The sequence below is a fragment of the Penicillium oxalicum genome, chromosome II (assembly GCF_001723175.1).
Source record: "Penicillium oxalicum strain HP7-1 chromosome II, whole genome shotgun sequence".
Lineage (NCBI taxonomy): Eukaryota > Fungi > Ascomycota > Eurotiomycetes > Eurotiales > Aspergillaceae > Penicillium > Penicillium oxalicum.
The window spans coordinates 1708344-1727808 of NC_064651.1; the positions used below are offsets into that span (position 1 = coordinate 1708344).

General features: G+C 49.1%; 5 protein-coding genes across 5 annotated transcripts; 2 read left to right on the forward strand and 3 right to left on the reverse strand.

Moving 5' to 3' along the window:
- Nucleotides 1-1874: 1874 nt before the first annotated feature.
- On the reverse strand, nucleotides 1875-4088 carry POX_b02493 (C6 finger domain transcription factor nosA; the record flags this gene model as incomplete). Its single annotated transcript, XM_050111406.1, has 3 exons — nucleotides 1875-3595; nucleotides 3664-3864; nucleotides 3944-4088. 3 exons carry the CDS (start codon nucleotides 4086-4088, stop codon nucleotides 1875-1877), a joined length of 2067 nt encoding a protein of 688 aa, XP_049971752.1.
- Nucleotides 4089-8641: 4553 nt separating this feature from the next.
- On the forward strand, nucleotides 8642-11119 carry POX_b02494 (uncharacterized protein; the record flags this gene model as incomplete). Its single annotated transcript, XM_050111407.1, has 3 exons — nucleotides 8642-8644; nucleotides 8700-8879; nucleotides 8951-11119. The coding sequence occupies 3 exons, from the start codon at nucleotides 8642-8644 to the stop codon at nucleotides 11117-11119; spliced, it is 2352 nt and encodes a 783-aa protein (XP_049971753.1).
- Nucleotides 11120-11593: 474 nt separating this feature from the next.
- Nucleotides 11594-12669, reverse strand: POX_b02495 (Autophagy protein; the record flags this gene model as incomplete). The annotated part of the gene is made up of 3 exons (XM_050111408.1): nucleotides 11594-11991; nucleotides 12057-12489; nucleotides 12550-12669. The coding sequence occupies 3 exons, from the start codon at nucleotides 12667-12669 to the stop codon at nucleotides 11594-11596; spliced, it is 951 nt and encodes a 316-aa protein (XP_049971754.1).
- A 563-nt stretch (nucleotides 12670-13232) lies between these two features.
- Nucleotides 13233-14147, reverse strand: POX_b02496 (uncharacterized protein; the record flags this gene model as incomplete). The annotated part of the gene is made up of 1 exon (XM_050111409.1): nucleotides 13233-14147. The coding sequence occupies one exon, from the start codon at nucleotides 14145-14147 to the stop codon at nucleotides 13233-13235; it is 915 nt and encodes a 304-aa protein (XP_049971755.1).
- A 4984-nt stretch (nucleotides 14148-19131) lies between these two features.
- POX_b02497 (uncharacterized protein) lies at nucleotides 19132-19452 on the forward strand (the record flags this gene model as incomplete). The annotated part of the gene is made up of 2 exons (XM_050111410.1): nucleotides 19132-19163; nucleotides 19233-19452. 2 exons carry the CDS (start codon nucleotides 19132-19134, stop codon nucleotides 19450-19452), a joined length of 252 nt encoding a protein of 83 aa, XP_049971756.1.
- Nucleotides 19453-19465: the final 13 nt, after the last annotated feature.

Genomic DNA, 19465 nt, shown 5'->3' on the forward strand with positions numbered 1-19465 from the left:
AGACGTCGGCACAAATGTTCGAAGGGGCCTGGGACCAAGGATCAAGGGTGGATTGTCCTCTAAGGAAGCCCTTCAGAAAATTAAAGCAAGTATTGTTTGGTGCAGGTCATATAAAGACCCCACACTCAAAGCCCAGAAATAGAGACTTGTAGAAGTCAAGAGGATGAAAAGAAGATAGGCGCAGATCGATGGGGTGCTTGCTCTATCTATAAGGCAGGAACGGTGTGCAGGGGGAGTTTGCGACTCGATCGGACAATACAGTGCGGTACGGTAAAGATACGTCTGTAATGTAATGATTTAGGTTAGATTACGGAAACTCGGCTGGGCGGTGCAAGCGGGACAAGGGGCACACTTTCAGCCCCAAGTCCTTCGAGTCGTGGAGCACGGCGGCAAGAGGGTGGCAATGAGGGCGCTGGAACTTACATCAAGATTGTATGGAGCTTCATGGACCGCCGTCCGAGGCTCGAAGTGTGACACTTTCACTTTTGTGTGAATCGAATCTTGGATGGAATCTTTACCACCTGCCCGCAGAGTGAAATTTGATTCCCAGATGGACAAATGTGGAGACCAGAGTGAAAATCGCAAGTGACCAGGGGGAGTGCAAGCCGCGTGAAAACAGGAAGAAGAGTAGAATTCCAGAATCTTGGTTTGGAGAATATGAGAAGATCGATGTAGCTTTATAAAGTCCAAGATAGTATTCTTGCGACGGTCTGAAATGAATGTCATCTATTGTCCTTGGATTAATCCAACCTCTTACACACGATCATTCACTTCGCGCTGCTACTCAAAGTCAGGAGTCAGGGGCAAATCTGCACATAATTGTCGCGCGCTTTCTGAATCGCGAAATGTTCATCAGCCTCCAGATGAAAGGGTGAAGTAGTGGCGCAAGGTCGAGGAGCACAAAATAATGTGTCGAGCTTTCAAAACTACACGGAAGTAGGGCTTTTGGTTCGCCAATCTTACGCGCGCATTGAAATCTCGCACTATGTCGGCGCCTCGCGCCCTTCCACTTTCCGGGTTAAACCACAGCGACAAGGCAACCCAGCCATTGTCTCTACTTTCGTTCTGACTTTGATCGCCATTCAAGCGGATAGAAGGGTAGATGTTACAGGCGGCTCGCATTCATGACTGGCAAAATCGACCAAATGGAGAGTGTGAGTGGCAATCAAAGCAGTCAAGATTTGATTCCCTGGGTCGACCACATCGCCCTGGATCCCAAGTAGCAAGCATACCCGCCCGGGATCCAATTGCACCCAGTGTAATCTCCCGAATTTGCTTTGCTTCATCTTACATGGAAAAAATGGCCTGAGCAAAGTGCCATGGCGCTTCAAGCTCGACTGCATACTTAGAAGCGCCTTGAAGAAAGGAAGCGCCATACCTAATTTTAGCCTGTTGCTGAAAATAGATTCTACAGATTCTAACCGCTTGGTGGGCATGGCAATGTAAGATCATACTGCAGGTAGCGAATGTTTCCAAGGTCATGCATGATCTCTCAGAATTTGATACTCTCAGTTGAATTTTAATCTATTTCTTTTTTTTGTCATTTTGAAATGAGGAACGTTTTGAGGCTCAATTATTGGTCGAGAGGAGTCTCAAATGAAGATGAGTTCAGAAAAAAAAAATCTCCGCCAATTAGCATAGTGTACAACCAATGCTCAGTATTCCCGGAGCGAGCCGTATTCTTTCCTGAAGGAACATCGAGTTCGTTCCTGACCGGCAGTGAAGAATCGGACGCGACAAAATAGAAACGATTTCAAAAAAAAACAGTGGCCAATGACCTGTCATCATGCCAATTCGCGGAATGGGGTATCATATACCATCAAGGTATTTTAAACGAAAAAAAAAAAAACACGATCGCTCAAAACTGTAGAAATCTAGATGAGCAGGTAATGCCAGTTGTTGCGCCGCATAATGTCCCGCCACTGGACTTGTTGGCGCTTGATTTCTCTTCCTCCTAGAGTTGCCCCTGTCCCAGTAGGGGATTGGGAACCGGACCGATCAAGCCTGCTGATCGGGCTCGTGAGTGAAGAGCTGTAGGACTCGCTGGGCAGACCATGCGTGTTGACTGGATCATCGGTCAGTCGCCAGACCTCTTGAAGAAGGCGATACATGCGTCCAAAGCTCCCCAGATCAGCATGATCGCCAAGAGCGGCGGCGCGATCAGCTAGGACACTCCGGAAGGAGCTGGATGGCGTGCTGTAAACGCCCGCCATCAAAAGTGGCCACACCAAAGAGCGATCGAAGCCATGGGGACCAGCCGGAATGAACTGGAGAGCGTGAGTGATGGCCGCAATCAAACTTTCATTGCTAGCCTGATTGCGGTCGAAGCCCGGCACGAGGCTGCAAAGATAAATCCGGGCAGCGAGCCGAAAGATGGTCGACATGGTCTTCGTGAGGATTTCAGGACGAATAGATCCGGTGGCGGACGAGAACGGATTCTCCAAGGTCTGGTCTGCTGGCTCAGTGTATTCTAATTGGCGTCCCAGCGCCTGAACGTGAGAGCACACAGCCAGATCATCCACTCGACCCTCGGCTTTCAAAGAATCCAAACAGGCAATTTCTGAGATCAGGTACATAATTCTGTCATCGCAGCCCATGAGCTCTCGTAGGCCAGAGGCGGTCCCGCTTAGATGCTTTGCGCGATAAGAGTGGGCAAATTGCGGTGTCTTGCCGGTCATGGTGCAGCCAAGAATGTCGATCCATGAGGTCAGGGCCATATTGAATGAAGGTACCATATATCCATTTTGGTACTCCATTAAACGTGCGGGAAGACCCAGTCTATCCACAAGGTTGGACGCAGCCTGGAAGTGATCGAACCAAGGGATATCCGGGAGATGGTCATCTGAAGGGCCCACAGAGCAGTGGAAAAATATCATGGCAAGAGTCGCATCGAGAATTTCCTCCAAATTCGTGTCTTCGCCGAGTGCCTGGCACAGCTGTGAAATTGCCTCGTATCGGTGGCGCATGATGTCCTCATCGATCTGGTCTCCTACAATGCCTTCGGTCGTCTTCAAGTGAATGGCTGCAACGCTCAGACAGCAATGAAGATAGCATTTGTTGGTTTCCAAAGCACGGAGAATTGCCTGAGCGCGTACGTGACCTCGTTGATGGACCTCCAAAACGGGGAAAATTTGCCGCAAGACGTTGTGAATGAAATGATCGAGAAGAGGCTGATCTTGCTCAGAGACTGGGATGGCGCTTTGCATCCATAACGTTGTTTGGTCAACAGAAGAGCCAAGACCATTCATATCAGGGAAGGATGATGCCTGATTGAAGTATTCCTCAGTTTCAAACCATCCTTCATCACCAAACGTTGGCAAGGGAGCGCTGAGTTGTGGGGGAGCGAAGGCGCTGAATGTCGACGTTGACGAGTCATGACGCATGGGAACATCGTTAATGTATGTTTGTCTCTCGGTCCTCACATCAATCTCGTAAGGGGACATAAAAGGGCCGTATGGTGCAGTTCCTAAGCCAGGGACCGGCAAATGAGCCGAGAACATGTCGTGAGGCTCCGAGTACATGGGACGATTGAAATCATATTCGGGCGAGCCAGATGTAGGGGAGGTTAATGTGCTGTGGCGATTCCGGAAAGCCTCTATTGTCGAACAGAAGCATGAGATGATGTGTCATGTAAACTGCAAAAAAAGTAAGGGATGTTCTTACCAACTTGGCTACCATTGCGCTCGATCATCTTGGTTTGTTTAATTTTGTTCTTGATTCGCTCCTTTTGGAGTTTCCTCTGATCCGCGTTTCCCCACCAGACAGGTCGCTTGTACTCGCAGCGCACGCTGAGGTTGATACAAGCGCCACATGCTGGATGCTTTTCATCGCACTTCTTGCGGCGAAGACGACAAGTGAAGCAACCTTTGATGAAAGAGAAGTCAATAAATGTGATCATAGACTAAGCCAAAGGGGAATACTAGGGAATCTGGGATGGACATACCAGATCGGGATCGTTTATGCGCTTTGCCGGACATCTTATCGTTAGATTGGGATGAGTCGGTCTGAGAAGCCGATGGTGAGCTTGTTTGAGGTCTGCTTGCTTTGCTAAGCAATGGAGCCGAAGAGTTCTTTTTGGTGGATGGCATCTTGATTATGAGAGCCAATGCTCGCAATCAAATAAGGGGACGAATAGAGAGCAGGATGCGGTCGCAGACAGGCGCGTGATATTATAGCAAAGCTTGACCAGCAGGCTTTACGTTCTAAAAGATAGCGAAGGAAAGTGAGTAGGTAATTGACCGTGCAACTGGAACTTGATGAATTTTTGATTGTGTGTGGGATTGGAGAAGCTTTAAAGATCATGATCATCCTAGAGACGCATGAATGGCTGTTTCTATTTTAGAACTTGGTTGCTCCTCTTTGCTCGAGTAAACTTTGGCTGCACACTCCGAATAATTGGCGGGGCTGACAGGACTGGGGTGAGGATGTCTACCGGGCAGTTGTGAGCAGGAAACCAACCTGAAGGGATAAGCCAATGGAAGGACAGGAAACACAGATTAATGGTGGAATTTGCTAAAATTGGGCTAATTAGCCTTCTTTTTTTAGGTGTTGCAAGGTAGTATAGCAGCATTAGTGTCATGCATCACACTCTCGACTTCGTCCGAGGACTGGGTACGGAGTGACCTTGGTCGAGACCAGTTCGTGTGCTAGAGGACAAGGGTGACTGCAGATGCCGTATCCGATTGGTCCTGCGAGCCAAATATGGAATCATTTGGCAGCCAAATTTTGGCAGCTCCATCTGAAATTATTTTGACAGCTTCGCACCAATTTTTTCGCACTGGATCCTGCCATGGGATGTTGGAACGCCACTCCAGTGGCAGGGGCTTTGGCTACCCGAGCCTTGTTTTGAATAGACATGCACTTTTACATGGCAAGCATATTTCTACTTTGCTCTCCATCAAAGACAACAGGGAATTGATATTTTGCCGATGCTGATAGAAAATCTGCACTAAGCGAGGCCGCAGCTTCCTGAATTGGCATATTATTCTTGTATGGAAGCTACCACAGGCCGGCAGCTCCATTTTGCAAATGCCTTCATGCCCCGAAGCAGGAATGTTTTTCGCTGATCTGAGCTCTGTTAACCAACTCTCCACCGCACTTTGAGAGACCCGACCACCTTGGAAAGAGGGGGAAACATGATTCAATGCGTTGTGACTGGCTGTAAAGTTATGCAATGTGATGTGACCAGAGAGACGGTGGACCAAAGCCAAGCTTCGGTTCAGAGTGCGCAGATTGGCTGAGGCTCCGTGAGCTCTAATTTCCTGCGTGGGAGTTGGGCCCCAACCAACCAATTAGCAAAAGAATCGGGTTGGGGCACAGACCCAGGTGTGATGAGTGATAAGATCTCACCCCACACGGATGTTGGTCCCCTTAATTAGTAGCATTTAAGCGCCCAAAGTGTGCAAAATCAAAGCTAATTTGCTCTCAATTCGACCAGATTTGGGTATTGTGAGCAAAAGTTTGGTCATGCGAGTGACTCGCAGTTCTCTCGTCTCTTCCCTTCTGGGCGAGAGTTTGCTAAATTAAACCACTCAATGACCTTTATCCAGGTTTCTGAAAATAGACGATGAATGTCCCAATCAAGTCAATTGATCGGCTATTGCCAGTATAGACATATCAATCTCTCCTGTCACTCAGTGGGGTCATAAGGTCTTATTCACAATTTGCGGTCTGCCTCCAACGAAGTGTTCCATGAAAAATTCAAGACCAATCATTTCGTAAGAGATATGTGGCAATTTTACTCGATGATCTAAGATTTTGGCGGAGTCTATTGATGCTGAGGTCTGCTACCTGGAATGCCTTCTTGGTTCATTATCAACTTGAATCAGTCTCATAAGTGATACATAATCAAAGTGGCACACAATGCCCGACAGCAAGCCAAGTAAAAGTTGAAAGATACGCTTAAAGTTCTGGGGGGCGGCAATCGCATGGACTAAGATGTATGTTCATTGTTGGAATAGATAGACAGTTCGCATCCAGGGAGTAATCAGATATTTATCACAGAGCCCATTCATAAGGTTGATCAGATCTCTAGTACCAGCCCGGACCAAATAATGTCAATATTCCATCAGTGACGTACTCAGTATACGGCTTCGGAGGTACGGAGAAGTGACATTGAGCACATGCTTTCAACTATTGCCGCCTAAGGTTGTCATCGGCCTGTTCCTTCCGCCTGCAAAGATATATTCATTTTGAAAAAGTGAGAATATACTTTAGAATATAATCTCCAGGCACAGAAGTGCTTTAAACTTCGAGATGAACGAGGACGAAGATAACATAGTTATGCCTAGCAAAGGTTTACACTAGTGAGAAATTAAAAGCACAGAAAAACACACGCCGAAGAATAAGCACCTTGCCAATGTATAAAGACCATGAACCATGATAATTCAGGGCTCCCCCGATTGAAGAGATGTCCCGATACTAGTAAGGAGGTCGGCAATAGTAGCAGGAAGTGTGCCCACGTTAACTCCATGCGGGGCGCAAGGTTGCTCCCGATCAATGACGATACAATGGAACCTTCCTCTATCTCATCTCGGCAACATTCACCGAAAAAGAATCACTGTCGCAGAATGGACTTGAAGATAAAAAGTGAGGCGGTGGTGGGTTCGAAGATCTTCCTTGGTCAGCTTATTTTTAATGATTGATCATGGTCTTGGGCTCTTCACGTCCCTATGACCCGCAGTCGGGTGCTATCCGTCTAAGCAGGTGTTCTACTTTCCGTAAGTTGTAGCTATCCAGTGTTCATCCATTTGGGTTAAGACAATTTTATCTCAAAAAAAAAATGACCACAAATCTAGATCGTTTCCCAAATTCAAGCTTTGGCCTCGCTTATCAGATTATCGGCAAAATTGAAGCAGACCGATCGTTCTCAGCTCCCGTAGTTGATTGTCAAGTTCGTGAAGCTCTTACTTAATTGTCTATTTGCTTTTGCATCGTGCCCTATATGTAAATCTGGGACCAGTCTCCGACTTTGCACTTTGGTTGCCTCAGCCGCATTGTAATCAGGTCAACACATCTCACCCGCCATAGCGTGAACAAGCAACATGCCGTTCGGCCGCCGTGAGCACAGCTTGCCTACAGGATTTCCTCGTCAATTAAGGCCGCTTCAAAAGTCATTGAGCAGAAATTGCCTGAGTATGCACGATACCATTCTTCTATTTGACAGGCTGATACAGATGGATAGCCAAGTGTCCAGGTCTGGTCAAGGCCCGGGCACCGTGCGGCGCACTTCCCCGTGACTGAAGCGGGACAAATGCGGCCGAATCGTAACGTGGGTGAGATGAGAGTTGCAGTAAGCAAGGTCGGTGCAACTTAAGACCCATGCACGATTATGAGGCAATGTGAAGACCAAGCACTGTTATGTGAGATCAGATACCTCTGTGTCTGCTTCTGAAGAGTCACTTGCCGTCCAGACCGAAACCACACATCCGAAATAGTAGTGTTTGCCCAACCTTGCCTATCAGCGCCAATTAATGGTGCACCGGTTACTATTCATACCATCGCGATGAATGGCCAAGCTAAGCGCAGTTGATACGATTGTTCTAGGACCTGAGAGCCTCCCAAATGAGTACTGCTCGTTGCAAATTGCGTACTATTTTCCACAACTCGTTATTTTTGGAGGTGCATCTTCCTGCAGGCGGGCCCGCCCGGTGTGGTCAACCAGGAATCCCCAGGTAAAGTTCACGAGCGGCGGTCAAGGTTCCTAGCAGATCTGGGGACCAGACAGAGTAGAGCCACAAGGTGAGGCCCATGACTCGAGCAGGACAGGGCTAGGCGGCAGCTAAATATACTAATTGTGTAAGTCCAGGATTGCACCCCATTCCTACGGGAATGAAGTAGGCGCTAACTGCCTGTCGATGTATGGCCGTCACGTTGTCTCCGATTTCTAGCGTGGCCCATTCGGGACTTGCCAATCTGCAAGTGGGCGCTAACTGCAGGCCAGTCACAACCACGTATCCGGGGCAGACAGAGTTCGACAGGCGATCAGATCAGGCCAACCCGTTTGGAAGCCGGCCTCTCAGGACTCGAAATAGACTGCATTCTCCTGGTCGCGCAGCGTGACGCTCGTGCTGATTGGACTACAATGCACGGGATGTGATCCCTTGGTCTGGACTACTGTACCGTGATCACATTTTGTCACACGCCGACATGACTGCTCCTGTTCTATCGCCGCTTCACCTCCATTCGCATCGAGGATAGATGAAATTCTCATGCTGGGTTGCTGCCCCGACTCGAGATCGTGCATCCAATAGGTTCCCCACCCCGGTCCCTGGCAATTTCTTCATCTAAGCCGGGTCGCTTCCTGCTCTGCCGCCGACCCGGCGCATATGGTTTCAGGTTGCTTCCCAGCCTCGGGCACTCCAATTGCTGTCATAACGTCCGTACATATACTCCAGAAGCCCATGTGCGGGACGCATCGCTTCTGAGTTTCCCTAATCCGTTCTGTTTCTCGCGTAACCCAAGACACTGGCTTGTCTTGTTGGAGATTAATATCTCGAGCTATCTAGAGCGTTTATTGTTGTTATCAAACATTCAACGCCTTGTCAGCCCTTCCCTTCTCTTCTCTCACACCGCCGTAACAAAAGGCTGGTCAGCATTGGTATTTCAAAGACCAGCCTGCCTAGGTATCACACTAGACATCATGGTATGTCCAGCGGCAATCAATGCATCTAGGAATTGTTACTCATCAAGAGCACTAGGATTCCCTTCGAGCTCGTCGCAAGGCAGCGCCTGCTTCAGTCAGCATCAAGAACCATGAATACTTCTACCCTGCAAAAGAAGTCGTGAACCGACGCTTTTCCGATACAACCAACTTTGATGATACCGATTTTGAAGCGAGTGACTCCGACGAGGAATCCCTTCAACAGAGTCTTCAATCCGTCAGTCGAAAACCTTTTGTGATTCGTTTCGGCGACTTCACCTTGATCGTACTAACAATCAGATCGCACAGCTGGCCTATGACAGCAACACCACTCTTTCCACCCCGGAATTACCGACACCGAATGATGCTCGGCCGCGCACGACCGGTAAGAGACGAGAACCAGCATATGTGAGAGGCCCAAATGGTCCTCACCTTTTCAGGGACTCGACAGGCTCAACAATTTATGAGCCCTCGACCGCCGAGATCGACTTGTACTTTGAGCGCTCGCCTTTGCAAAGCGAGTTCAGCCGTTCGATGGAAACCCCGACACGTTTCCCTTTCTCTCCCAAGACTCCCAAAGCTCTGACAACGGTCCACCCCGATGTCTCTCAAGTCACCAAAGAGGAGATCTTGAACTGGAAGCCCAGTCAAGTTGCGCACTGGCTGTATATCGCCGGCTACAACGATGCGGTCATTGAGCGATTCATTGTCAACGATATTGCTGGATCCGTGCTTCTCAGTCTGCAGATTGACGACCTCAAGGAGCTCAGCATTCATTCTTTCGGTATGCGTCACCAGATCATGGCCTCAATTGAGCACCTGAAGACGACGATGCAAACGGGTCCCCCTTTACCTCCAACACCAGAGCCTTATTTCTCTGATTTCCCGGACAGACCCTCCGCTGGCCGCTCATCGCCGGAGCGCAAGTCACCGGAACGGCGTTCTTACACAGTCTCTGTGTCTCCGAACGGAGAAATTCTGTCCAACCACGCCTATGGGCAAGAGGGCAACCCTCTTGGTCCTCAAATCACACCGGCTGAATCGGTATCAATTGTGGGCATTGAGCAAGTGCTTCCCAAGCCTCATAGTTGCTCTAAGGGGGAGAAGTGCTCAAAGTACAAGAGACAGCAGCGAATGCTTGAGAAGCTCGCTGCCGAATTCCCGGACGGAGTGATTCGTGAAGGCGCTATCATCGCTGGTAGTCCTGGAAATCCCCTTACGGCCCAGAACATGCTGCGACCAAGCTCCAACCGTCAGCCTTCCGTGGTAGCATCATCAGACATTTTTGGACCTGGTCCAGTCACAGGACCACGGTTGTCCGAAGCCGCCCTGAGTGGAATTCAGAAATTAGACCCGCGGGAGACCATTCGAAATTTCTTGAATTATCAGCATTTGGAGAATGTTCCCCAGCAAAAGCCGGTGCTGTCGGATCTGAACACAACCAATCTGCCTCCCCATGATTACTCAATCGAGCTCTCCCCGGCGCCTCCCCAGTCGCACAACATGGCCAATAATCTTCGTAACCTGCCCAAATTGACAATTCCCACAAGTCCGAACACCGAAGAGATGACCACTGCTGTGACCACAAACCGGTCGATGACTCCTACCCAGCCATCTGCGGGATACGACTCTCCTACTGCGGTTCAGCGCTATGGGCCATTCACCCAAAACGCAGGTGCAGTAGACTACTATCGTCAAGGAACCCCATTCACTGAAGTGGATGTTCCGATCACCGCGATTCCGAATGGCCCCATTGCCCGTGAGGCGTCTCAATCGGTTCCTCCCGATATGCAATTTGGCACTTTGTTCCCACCTTATCGGGACCCTCTCATGCGCAGCACTTCGGTGCGCCCCAGTGCTCCTCAAAGCCTCCGAAAGGTTCATGAGGATAAGCCCTTGACTCCTATTGACACCCCAGCGGACCTCATCCGTAGCCCTCGCGTTCAACAACATGGTTACAGTTCCTCCCAGTCGTCCCAGTCGTCCCTCACCTCCGACCCAGAAGTGACTCAAAGTGGCTACATGAAGAAGCGCAAGACTACTCGTCTTCTTCGACACGAGTGGCAAGATGCTCACTTCACCCTCCGCGGAACAAACTTGGCCATGCACAAAGATGAGCGAGATGCCCACCGCGAGTCTCGTGCCTTGGAGATCATCGACGTCGACGACTATGCGGTCGCTTGCTCATCGGTTGCCGCCAGTTCCAAGCTTTCCGCCGCCTTCAAGAAGTCCGTCCTTCGTCATGGCAACGGCATGGGTGGCGCTCGGAACGAACCTGCATTTGCTTTCTCTCTTGTTCCTTCAGCCAAGGAAGGGGAGAAGAAGTCCTTGTTCAACACCAACGGCCCCAAGCCTCATCACTTTGCCGTCAAGAGTCGGGATGAGCGCATCGAGTGGATGCGCACCGTGATGATTGCCAAGATCGCCGGCCGAAAGGGTCAGGGTGAAGAAATCTCCGTCAATGGCCAACCCATCTAATTTGAGACTATGTTTCATCCTGTGCAATATGTCGGTTACTAGCACTTTTTTATTATGACTGCACGTTTTGTCTTTCCTTTTTTTGTTTTGTGCTTTCTTTCCCTCTTCTTTTTGTGAGGACTTTTTGGAAATTTGCCTACGGTCATTGATTTCCTTTGCATTGCGTTCCACCGCTCCCTGTCACGAGAGCGTCGCATCTGTTCCAGTATAAATCTCCTTTGTCTTCTGTTTATTATCGTTCCCGGATGAGACTTTCTTTTGGACGGACAAGATGCATAGTCGCTGGCCGACATGAAGAACAACCTGATACCCGCTGAATAGCATTTAGCACTACAGACTTTGAGGCGACTCAACGAATGATTAATCGAATTGTTTTGGCAATAACATCTTGCGATTAACTGCCCGCACATACATATATATCACAGCTAGGGATGTAAGATCTTATGAAATGAATCATCCCAGCAATACCTCTTTTTAGCCCATCATCCTGACAACAATGTAAGCCCACCCATCACCGTAGGCCGAGCATCTCACGACCTCTTCAATGGGAGCCGACATGGGCAGAACAGCTCCGTGTAGAACGGGCTTTGCAAGGACAGGAGTTCTGCGGCTTGGAAAGAGGTTTGGTAGTAACTTATTTAAAGCACCTCCAATAGTTTGAGGCTGGGACCCAGGGCTAGACCGTGGGCTGGTCGACTGGGTTATGGTCGAATTCGAGATGAAGGGGGGAAGTGGCGATTGCACAACCTTGAGTGATCCAGACTGCTCATCTGGCGGCAGGGGCAGGAAAATCCGAATGGGCACATTCCGAAAAGGTTGAGATGGGGGAGGTAGGAGAATTTGTGAGATTCTCTGAAAGGAGGCAAGGTTTACTAGGCAGAGTCAGTTGATCGAGTCGGAATTCCAAAACAAGGATCCCTCCAAATCAGGGCCTTACCATCTTCGACTGCCTTCCAGAGGCCCGATGAGTCTTCTTTGGAAAGGCTCATGATGCCCTTTGCAGTACCATTTCGAAGAAAGTCCGCCTCCTTGACGCTGTTGATGAATGCATCGTTCATTACCATTCCATTCTCGTCTAACCGGACAAGATCTTCGGAGGGCCAGTCGCTGAAGTGCACTGTCAATCGCCAAGGGGCTGACGATTCTGTTTGCTGGGTAGGATCATTCCTCAGACCGGTCTTTGAAGCAGGATCTACACCCGCGTACAGATCGAAAAGAAGACCGATAGGATAATGCCATTTCAGGGGAACTCCTTCAAAGGCGAACCATCCATCATGATGTCGCGATGAAGGTTGGATCAGATATGCGGAGAAGAAGGCGCGGACTCTTGGAAGCAAAGAGGGAAGGTACGAGACCCTCGGACAAGAGATCTGTCAAACGAGTCAACTTTTGTATCGGGCATTTCAAGTTTGACCGTCGGGGAACTGCACAATGTATGCATCTGTCTTGTCGTAGCTCCGACTCTCAGACGGGGCGAGCACGATTTCCAGAGGAATCCGACCTTCCCATACACTTTTCTGAATAGCTGCTGGGGATGCTGGATTGTCCATCTTGAATAGAAGGGGCAGCGATGAGCCACACAGGGGTGGAGCTTACCAAATATCAGTATGGGCCTTGACACGAAACAGAATGATGCGACTCACCGACCAGCCAAGGCGCGAGCGATGATCTACTAATCAATTAAGCATGAGGGGGGAGGGGGGGGGGGGGGGGGGGGGCATATAATCAACGGCAACACGATAACGCTCCTCGAGAACAGCTGATCGGACAGTTTGAATAACCACTTGGACTTGATGAGTCCTTACAATTTGCAAGATGTCCTCTGGTGCTAGAATGCCGAGACTCGTTGTTCCGCGATTTGTTTGTTTACAGGCTGATTGACACGGCGTGCTTGCCAACAGATGCTGGCTCGAGACGGGGATGGCTCGTCACGGTTTCAGGCAGCATATTATGCCTGAGGCCACAATATGTTGCCCTCTGTTAGCAGTCCGTTTTGCAGTCCTCTTGGCGTCATCAATCATGGTCAGCTCAAACGACCAATGATTCAAATCTTTTGATACAGGGGGCTCACAGATTATATTTCAGTCCTCTTGAATTTGAGACTATTTCTCAGTTATCTCACACTCTCAAGCAAAAAAGCTGCCGATATCTCATAGGCTTCATCCTTTGCCTTTGCTTCATGCGTTCCTTCCTTGGTGCCCTTGTCCCAGCCATGTGAACATCCCTCCATTCGTCTACTTGATACACGTGTCTCGCCCGACTTTCGAAGCCTTTCGGCTAGTTCTTCAGCCTCAATGGTAAATGGGCACTGGGCGGCAGTAATGATCAAAACATTCTTGGGGAACGAGCTGGGCTCCGCGAATATTGGTGACAAGCGAGGATCCTTTGCGTCCGTGACCGAGAAATCGAGACATTTGTGGCACAAATGTGAGAAAATGGGGAACAGCTTGCACATGACAAAACTTGATTTATCTGCGACGAGTTTCTTGGTCGTTGGTATACTCATATTGACGGAGCCGTAGAACGACATCACCGTGCGAAAGACATTGTCGCGTTGAGGCTCCTTGGATGAATATGAGCACGAGAGTGCTAGAGCGATATTTCCACCCGCACTGAATCCCGATAGTGCAATTCTGGAAGCGTCAAATTGATCCGGTAGTGACTGCACCCATGCTGCGACATCTTCGGCGTCGTTGACCGCGGCCGGGAATGGATTCTCGGGCGCAAGTCGATACTGCACGTCGATGACGATAAATTCGGTTCTATCTGCGATGAAGCGGCAGTATTCATCGTCTGACCCGAATGAAGGAAGCACGTAGCCACTGCCGCAAAAATTGATCAGAACAGGTCGTGGGAGCTTGTAGTCCTGCCCTGTGGGCTTGTAGACATATGCTTTGATCACTCGACCCGCATCCCGAGACGGAATGGAAATGACTTCATCGGGATTGGGATTCAGATGGAGTAGAGGGCGAACGATGGCTCTGAAGAAAGTTGCAATTGACTTGTGGTAGACATGAGTCAGACCCATTGTTTCTCGGGGTGAAGGCTTAGTTTGACTCGACTCTTATCGCTTCCCAAGGGTGATGAGAAATGAATAATACCTGAGCCTGTCTTGTTGCGCTGATTTGGGATGCAGACCTCGGGGAGTGGAAAATGCGAATCGTAAAGGTAAATCAGCCGGTTGATTTGTCACGCTATCTGAATTTCTAGAGCGCGGTCCAGCCTATTGGGCGATGTCACTGCCAGCTGTGATATGATTGTGAAGAATTCCTCGCGGTGCCCGAGTACTTCTTTTTCCAAGCTGTAGATATTGATCGCTGGGGCATCGTACGGCTACGTCATACAGCCGATCAGGTTAGGCACATCGATTCAGAGATCCAGTTACGACACCACCGTCAGACACCTGGGGGTTTGGGGGAAAAGAAAATATTTCAATCAATAATTTACGCGCCAACACCGAGTCTGAAATCAAGAAGATGGAAGTCGAGAGGCTATCTTTGCCGAATTGAAGCTTACCCGACGTCCGAAAAGCCCGGTCGGCCGAATTTCGAGCTAAAAGCATGATTAACATGGATGGAAACATGAACAGTCGTAGTTTCTCGCTCAAGACAGACTTTGATTTTCCTTTTGGAAACCAGTTTCTTGTTGTGAAAAGACTGAAGACTATGGTGAGAACTTATAAAGGCTCCGAAAGCAGTATTACCAAGTCCCGGTGATATATAAAAAAAAAGGCGACATGGATAAATGATATTACCAAAAGATTCTCGCAGCATCGCAATGACATGTGCCCGGTTTGCAGTTACATGAAGGACCAATTTTCTAAACGTGCTATCTCCAAACCTCGAGCGCCCAGCCGTAGCCGGAAGCCACCTTCCGGGGAAAGGGCGCCGGCACGATTAAAATTGCCTACACTCGAAACTATACCACAAAACTTCATGATCCCGAAAGGATGAGAGTCCCTATACTGCAGGTGAATTGGTCGCCTCGGTTCTGATTCCCCTTGATTAATACACAGCCTCAAATCCCCGAGTCTCGGGTTCTTGGGGGTTTGGCTCGGCCGGTCTATCTTCGCGTACCAGTAGGTATAAGCCGGAGTCAAGTAGGAGCTTGGGACCCAAAGAACAGTCCAGGCGATACTCTGATGAAGTCGGTTGGAATATGGTACTTTGAGAAAATGATGTGTCAGCTACAGTTGCGATCAAACTCATTTTAAGCTCCAAGCTACTGTTTTGAATTGACGAGCTCTAGGTCTGTGCCTGCGGCGCGACAAAGCATGTAGTCTCTTTCAGTATTATGAAACTGATTTGGTAGGGACTCGGGTCTCGGTGATTTCCAACAAAGGAAACTCGAACCAAAATCTATGAAAGACAAGATATTTGCCGATGTGTAACAAATCCTTGATTGGGCCCTGGATATTAAAAACTTGAATTGTAAACTACAGTACTCCATAGATCCTGTAGGTTCATAGTCGACCAAAAAAAAGGTCTCAAAATCGAAGCCCATCAAAGATGAAGCGTCAATCAAAGATTAGTGAGCAGAAAGTCCCGTAGCATGGTTTGGCACCTTGGACGCCTTCAGTGACATTCATATCGGTCGCGAACTACATCATTGATTGGCAACTACATGGTATAAGGCTGGGGAAACCTCAGACACCTGTTTCAAGGGATACCCATTTGGATTCAAGTCGCGGCCTCTGCACCCTTTGAGATAGCGGAGCAACTTGTTTCATACACAGACACTACCCTGTCCGTCTGCACAGTAAAGGGGTCATCTCGCTAAATTTTCGTCTCGGCGAAGAAGCAAATGTCGACAAATGTTCAGGCTGTGCACATGGCAGAGCACCACCCCCTGCAAAGGCGTTACGATGACAACGAAATCCATGAGATGTGGAGTTTTCATCCTTGCATCGGCGTGGCCGTTGAAGAAAGTGAGCATAAAATAAGTGAGCCCTAGTGTTTCAGACTGAAAAGGCTAAGCTGGATACGAGGTGGACCATCAAGGGATGATCCGATAGTCGATCGATGCCGCTTCTGGCGATCGCAGTAATATGGCCATGAACTGGCTTCTTGGCAGAAACGGACGGGAGTCTGTTCTGGTCCCTGAATTTCGGTGTGTGATATGTCTAACTTGATAGATTTGAAGATTGACTACAGCAAATTACAGCTCCCATTTTCCAAGTTCAGCCAAGTTTAATCACCTTGCTCCGGATGAACCTTACACGATTGGCTGTGCAATTCGTCTTTTTTCCAAAAGGCACGAGCCATGAAGCGACGATTCTCAATATCCCAAATCAGATCTAGAGTGATTGAGCAAGGCTGTGTGACTCGCGGGCCATCCGCCCTTTGGGATCCCCATTCGATGACTGGAGTGGACGCTCCGGCAATCTTGTGGCCCAGGCAGCTCACGAGTCATCAAAGAAGAGACGACAGGATGTGAGGATCGACGGCTATCGCCGAAAAAGGTTTACGTTGGTGGGATTTCCGCGCTCGGACCCAGCGAAGCCTTGCATACCTGAGCAAACTACTAAGCCCCATCGCCTCGTCAGATCTTACTGCATGGGGAGACTGGAATGAATTGGCTCTACCCCTCCTCCCCCCTTAGGCTTGAACGCGTGGTCAAGCAAGCTTAAAATTTCTGAAACGAAACTGGTCATGGATAGCAGCCAGCACAGGCCTCACGCCAAATCGAGCGAAGGTTGTTCCCGTGCGCGTCTGTACATGTCCGTGAGACGGGATGACGAACTGGTGGAACGAACTGGTAGAAAGTGAGCATCATATTGATGAAATGCCATTGGGAGAGCAGAGCACGAGGTTCTCAGGTCAGAATGTTGAAGCCCCTTTTCGTCTGCATAGGTAGGATAGCACTTCAATCTCCCAAGGGAGATGACATCGGTCCGGTGACCCCGGTGCCTGTTTTTAAATTTATTGAACATCAGGTCAAATAAATTGTATGAGTACGAGGCAGCTCATCCTGGGAGGAATAGTCCCAGTAGAGCATTTCGACGCTTCAGCCTGGAAAGTGGTAGCCCTAGACCTCACACTGCGTCTGATATAAGACGAAAAAAAAGTAAGTGTTCTTCGTACTGTGCCCAGAAAAGAAAAGTGGTATTCGGAATTTACTGAAAAGGAAGGTCCAGAAGAAGCCCTGCATGAAGTAGAAGCCATCCACGTGCCTGTGCAATTTATTCGCCAAAATATGCGCACATATGCGAGATCTCATTTTCAAACTCTTCGAGTGTCCCTTTTTCCCGAAGATCTCCGAGCCTGATTCTGGTGGCGTGTATTATCCAGGCCTTGACCAGTGAGGCTGGTAGAATATTTGATATTTGAGTAGAGGCGATTGCAAGAGAGAATCTTCTCTTGTACTAGACCCTGATCAAGAAAGTCACTCCAGGCTTGACTCGGGTGGAATGCTAGTTCAACTACATGTACGTAACTATCGAGAAACGTTTTTAGACCGAAGGCATCATTGTGGAATCTAGACATTACCAGAGCGTCTTTCACAAGAAACACAAAACCATCCCATCGGTGCACAAGTTGTCTTCACTCTTCCGTGTTATCCGAAAGGAGTGTAGAGAGACGGCAGGTGGAAGTGCTCAAATGACGAAAATTGATCGACAGAAGCCGCTGAGAGCCCCTTGAATCAATCTGGACCTCGAGCTCGAGTCGTCGAGCCCATGTGATCATTCACGTTGGGCCTCCGACATTCTTTGGACTTATTTCCAATTTATGATTCTACATTCTTTATTAATTTCCCTAGAAGGTTTGTTTCATCTTGCCAGCGCTCTCTTCATTGTCTATAGCAACCACGCGAGAAAGTGAACCCTAAATTGTGGCCATGCAAGCTCCCGCCCTAGCATGAACCACCACCAAAGATGGATTAAGCTTGTTGCTAAAAATGAGTCCGGCTCCAGTTCATCGCGTTGGCAGTTCGCCGCCCTTGAAAGCTGAAACATCTTGGTCTAAGCCCATTTCCGTCTAGACCTCTTGACATCACCCATCCTTATTGGATTTGTATGACCCTACCTTGTGCTGGCTTCAGATGATCAAACGGTAGCAATGTCCGAGCTGCAGGTCGCTCTCTCACTGGTACCAATCGCAACTCCCTTTGCTCATGCCTTGCGGCCCCATTTCCTCTTACGGTCATAATCGGACCCTGAACATGTGTTCGGCCATGTGCGCAGCGCGGTCTTTGGCATTCGAGGCATGGCTGGTTCTCTCGCCTTTTCCTGCCTCAAGGTGGATCGATTATGCTTTTCATCCCCGCCACTCATGGGAGTTGTGAAACAAGCGTGCAAGGTCTCCGCTTTTCATCTTGGGGCTTTGCAGCCGCACGATAAACTGAATTCTTTACCAATCAGCTCCTCTCGCTTTGTTCGGCTGCTCTTTCAGGATTATGCTGGTGTTTGTGTAATGAGATGAAACACCCAAGTATTCCCGCTCGAGAATTCGAGCCCCACTTTATGTGGTTCATGCGGACTATACTCGCCGTCATAGACTCTCAATTAGGAAGCTCAGTCATACACAACCGACGGCGCGGCCTACCCTGATGAAGGGAAGCATATGCGAGCCGCAGATCCTCGGCCTCATTCTTCTGTTCGCTTAGAGCTCTACACTGGACCATGTGGACCGGAAATGCAAGGTCCTCTGGTGAAGCTCCGCGTGTCCGTCAACGCTCCCACTGTCCATGTGGAACATAGCCCTCTGGCGGCTGATTGCAAACGGGCTTATATAGACTTGCGATTCGGGCCACATGTCTTCGATATCTTCTATCCATATCTCTTCAACCATCTCTCAATTACATCATATCAAGCTCTTGAAGAAAAACAGCTCGCAGCTACCTATCTGCCTCCCTCCCTACCTGCACTTCCCTCAAGCACAACGACTCAATCAAACATCCTGGCGACGTTGATCTGCCCTTGTTTCGTCTCCATCTTCAAAAGACCAGTGTCGAATCAAGAAACCTTGTCTCGTGCATCACCCACCGAAAACGAGCTTACTCATCCATCCATAATGGGCGGCTCATCATCATCATCTTCTTCTAGGTACGATCTCTGTGTAATCTATCTTATGGATCTGTTTTGCAATCCAGACTGACGTGAGCAACCATCTAGCCCCTGCAACGGCACCGTATGCAATCCCCAGTCGCTCAACTCAAACAACCTGAGCCAAGTCCCAAAGGCCAGCCAAAATGGCGTCAACCGGTTCGCCCGTGCATCTGCTGCCGACAGCCCCTACTACGCGGGTGCGCGCTTGTCTGAGCGATCAAAACATCTCAACGGCCTGTCCAGCCAAGTCGATGCGTTGGACGACATCCTGAAAGCTCAGAAATGATGGTATCGAAATC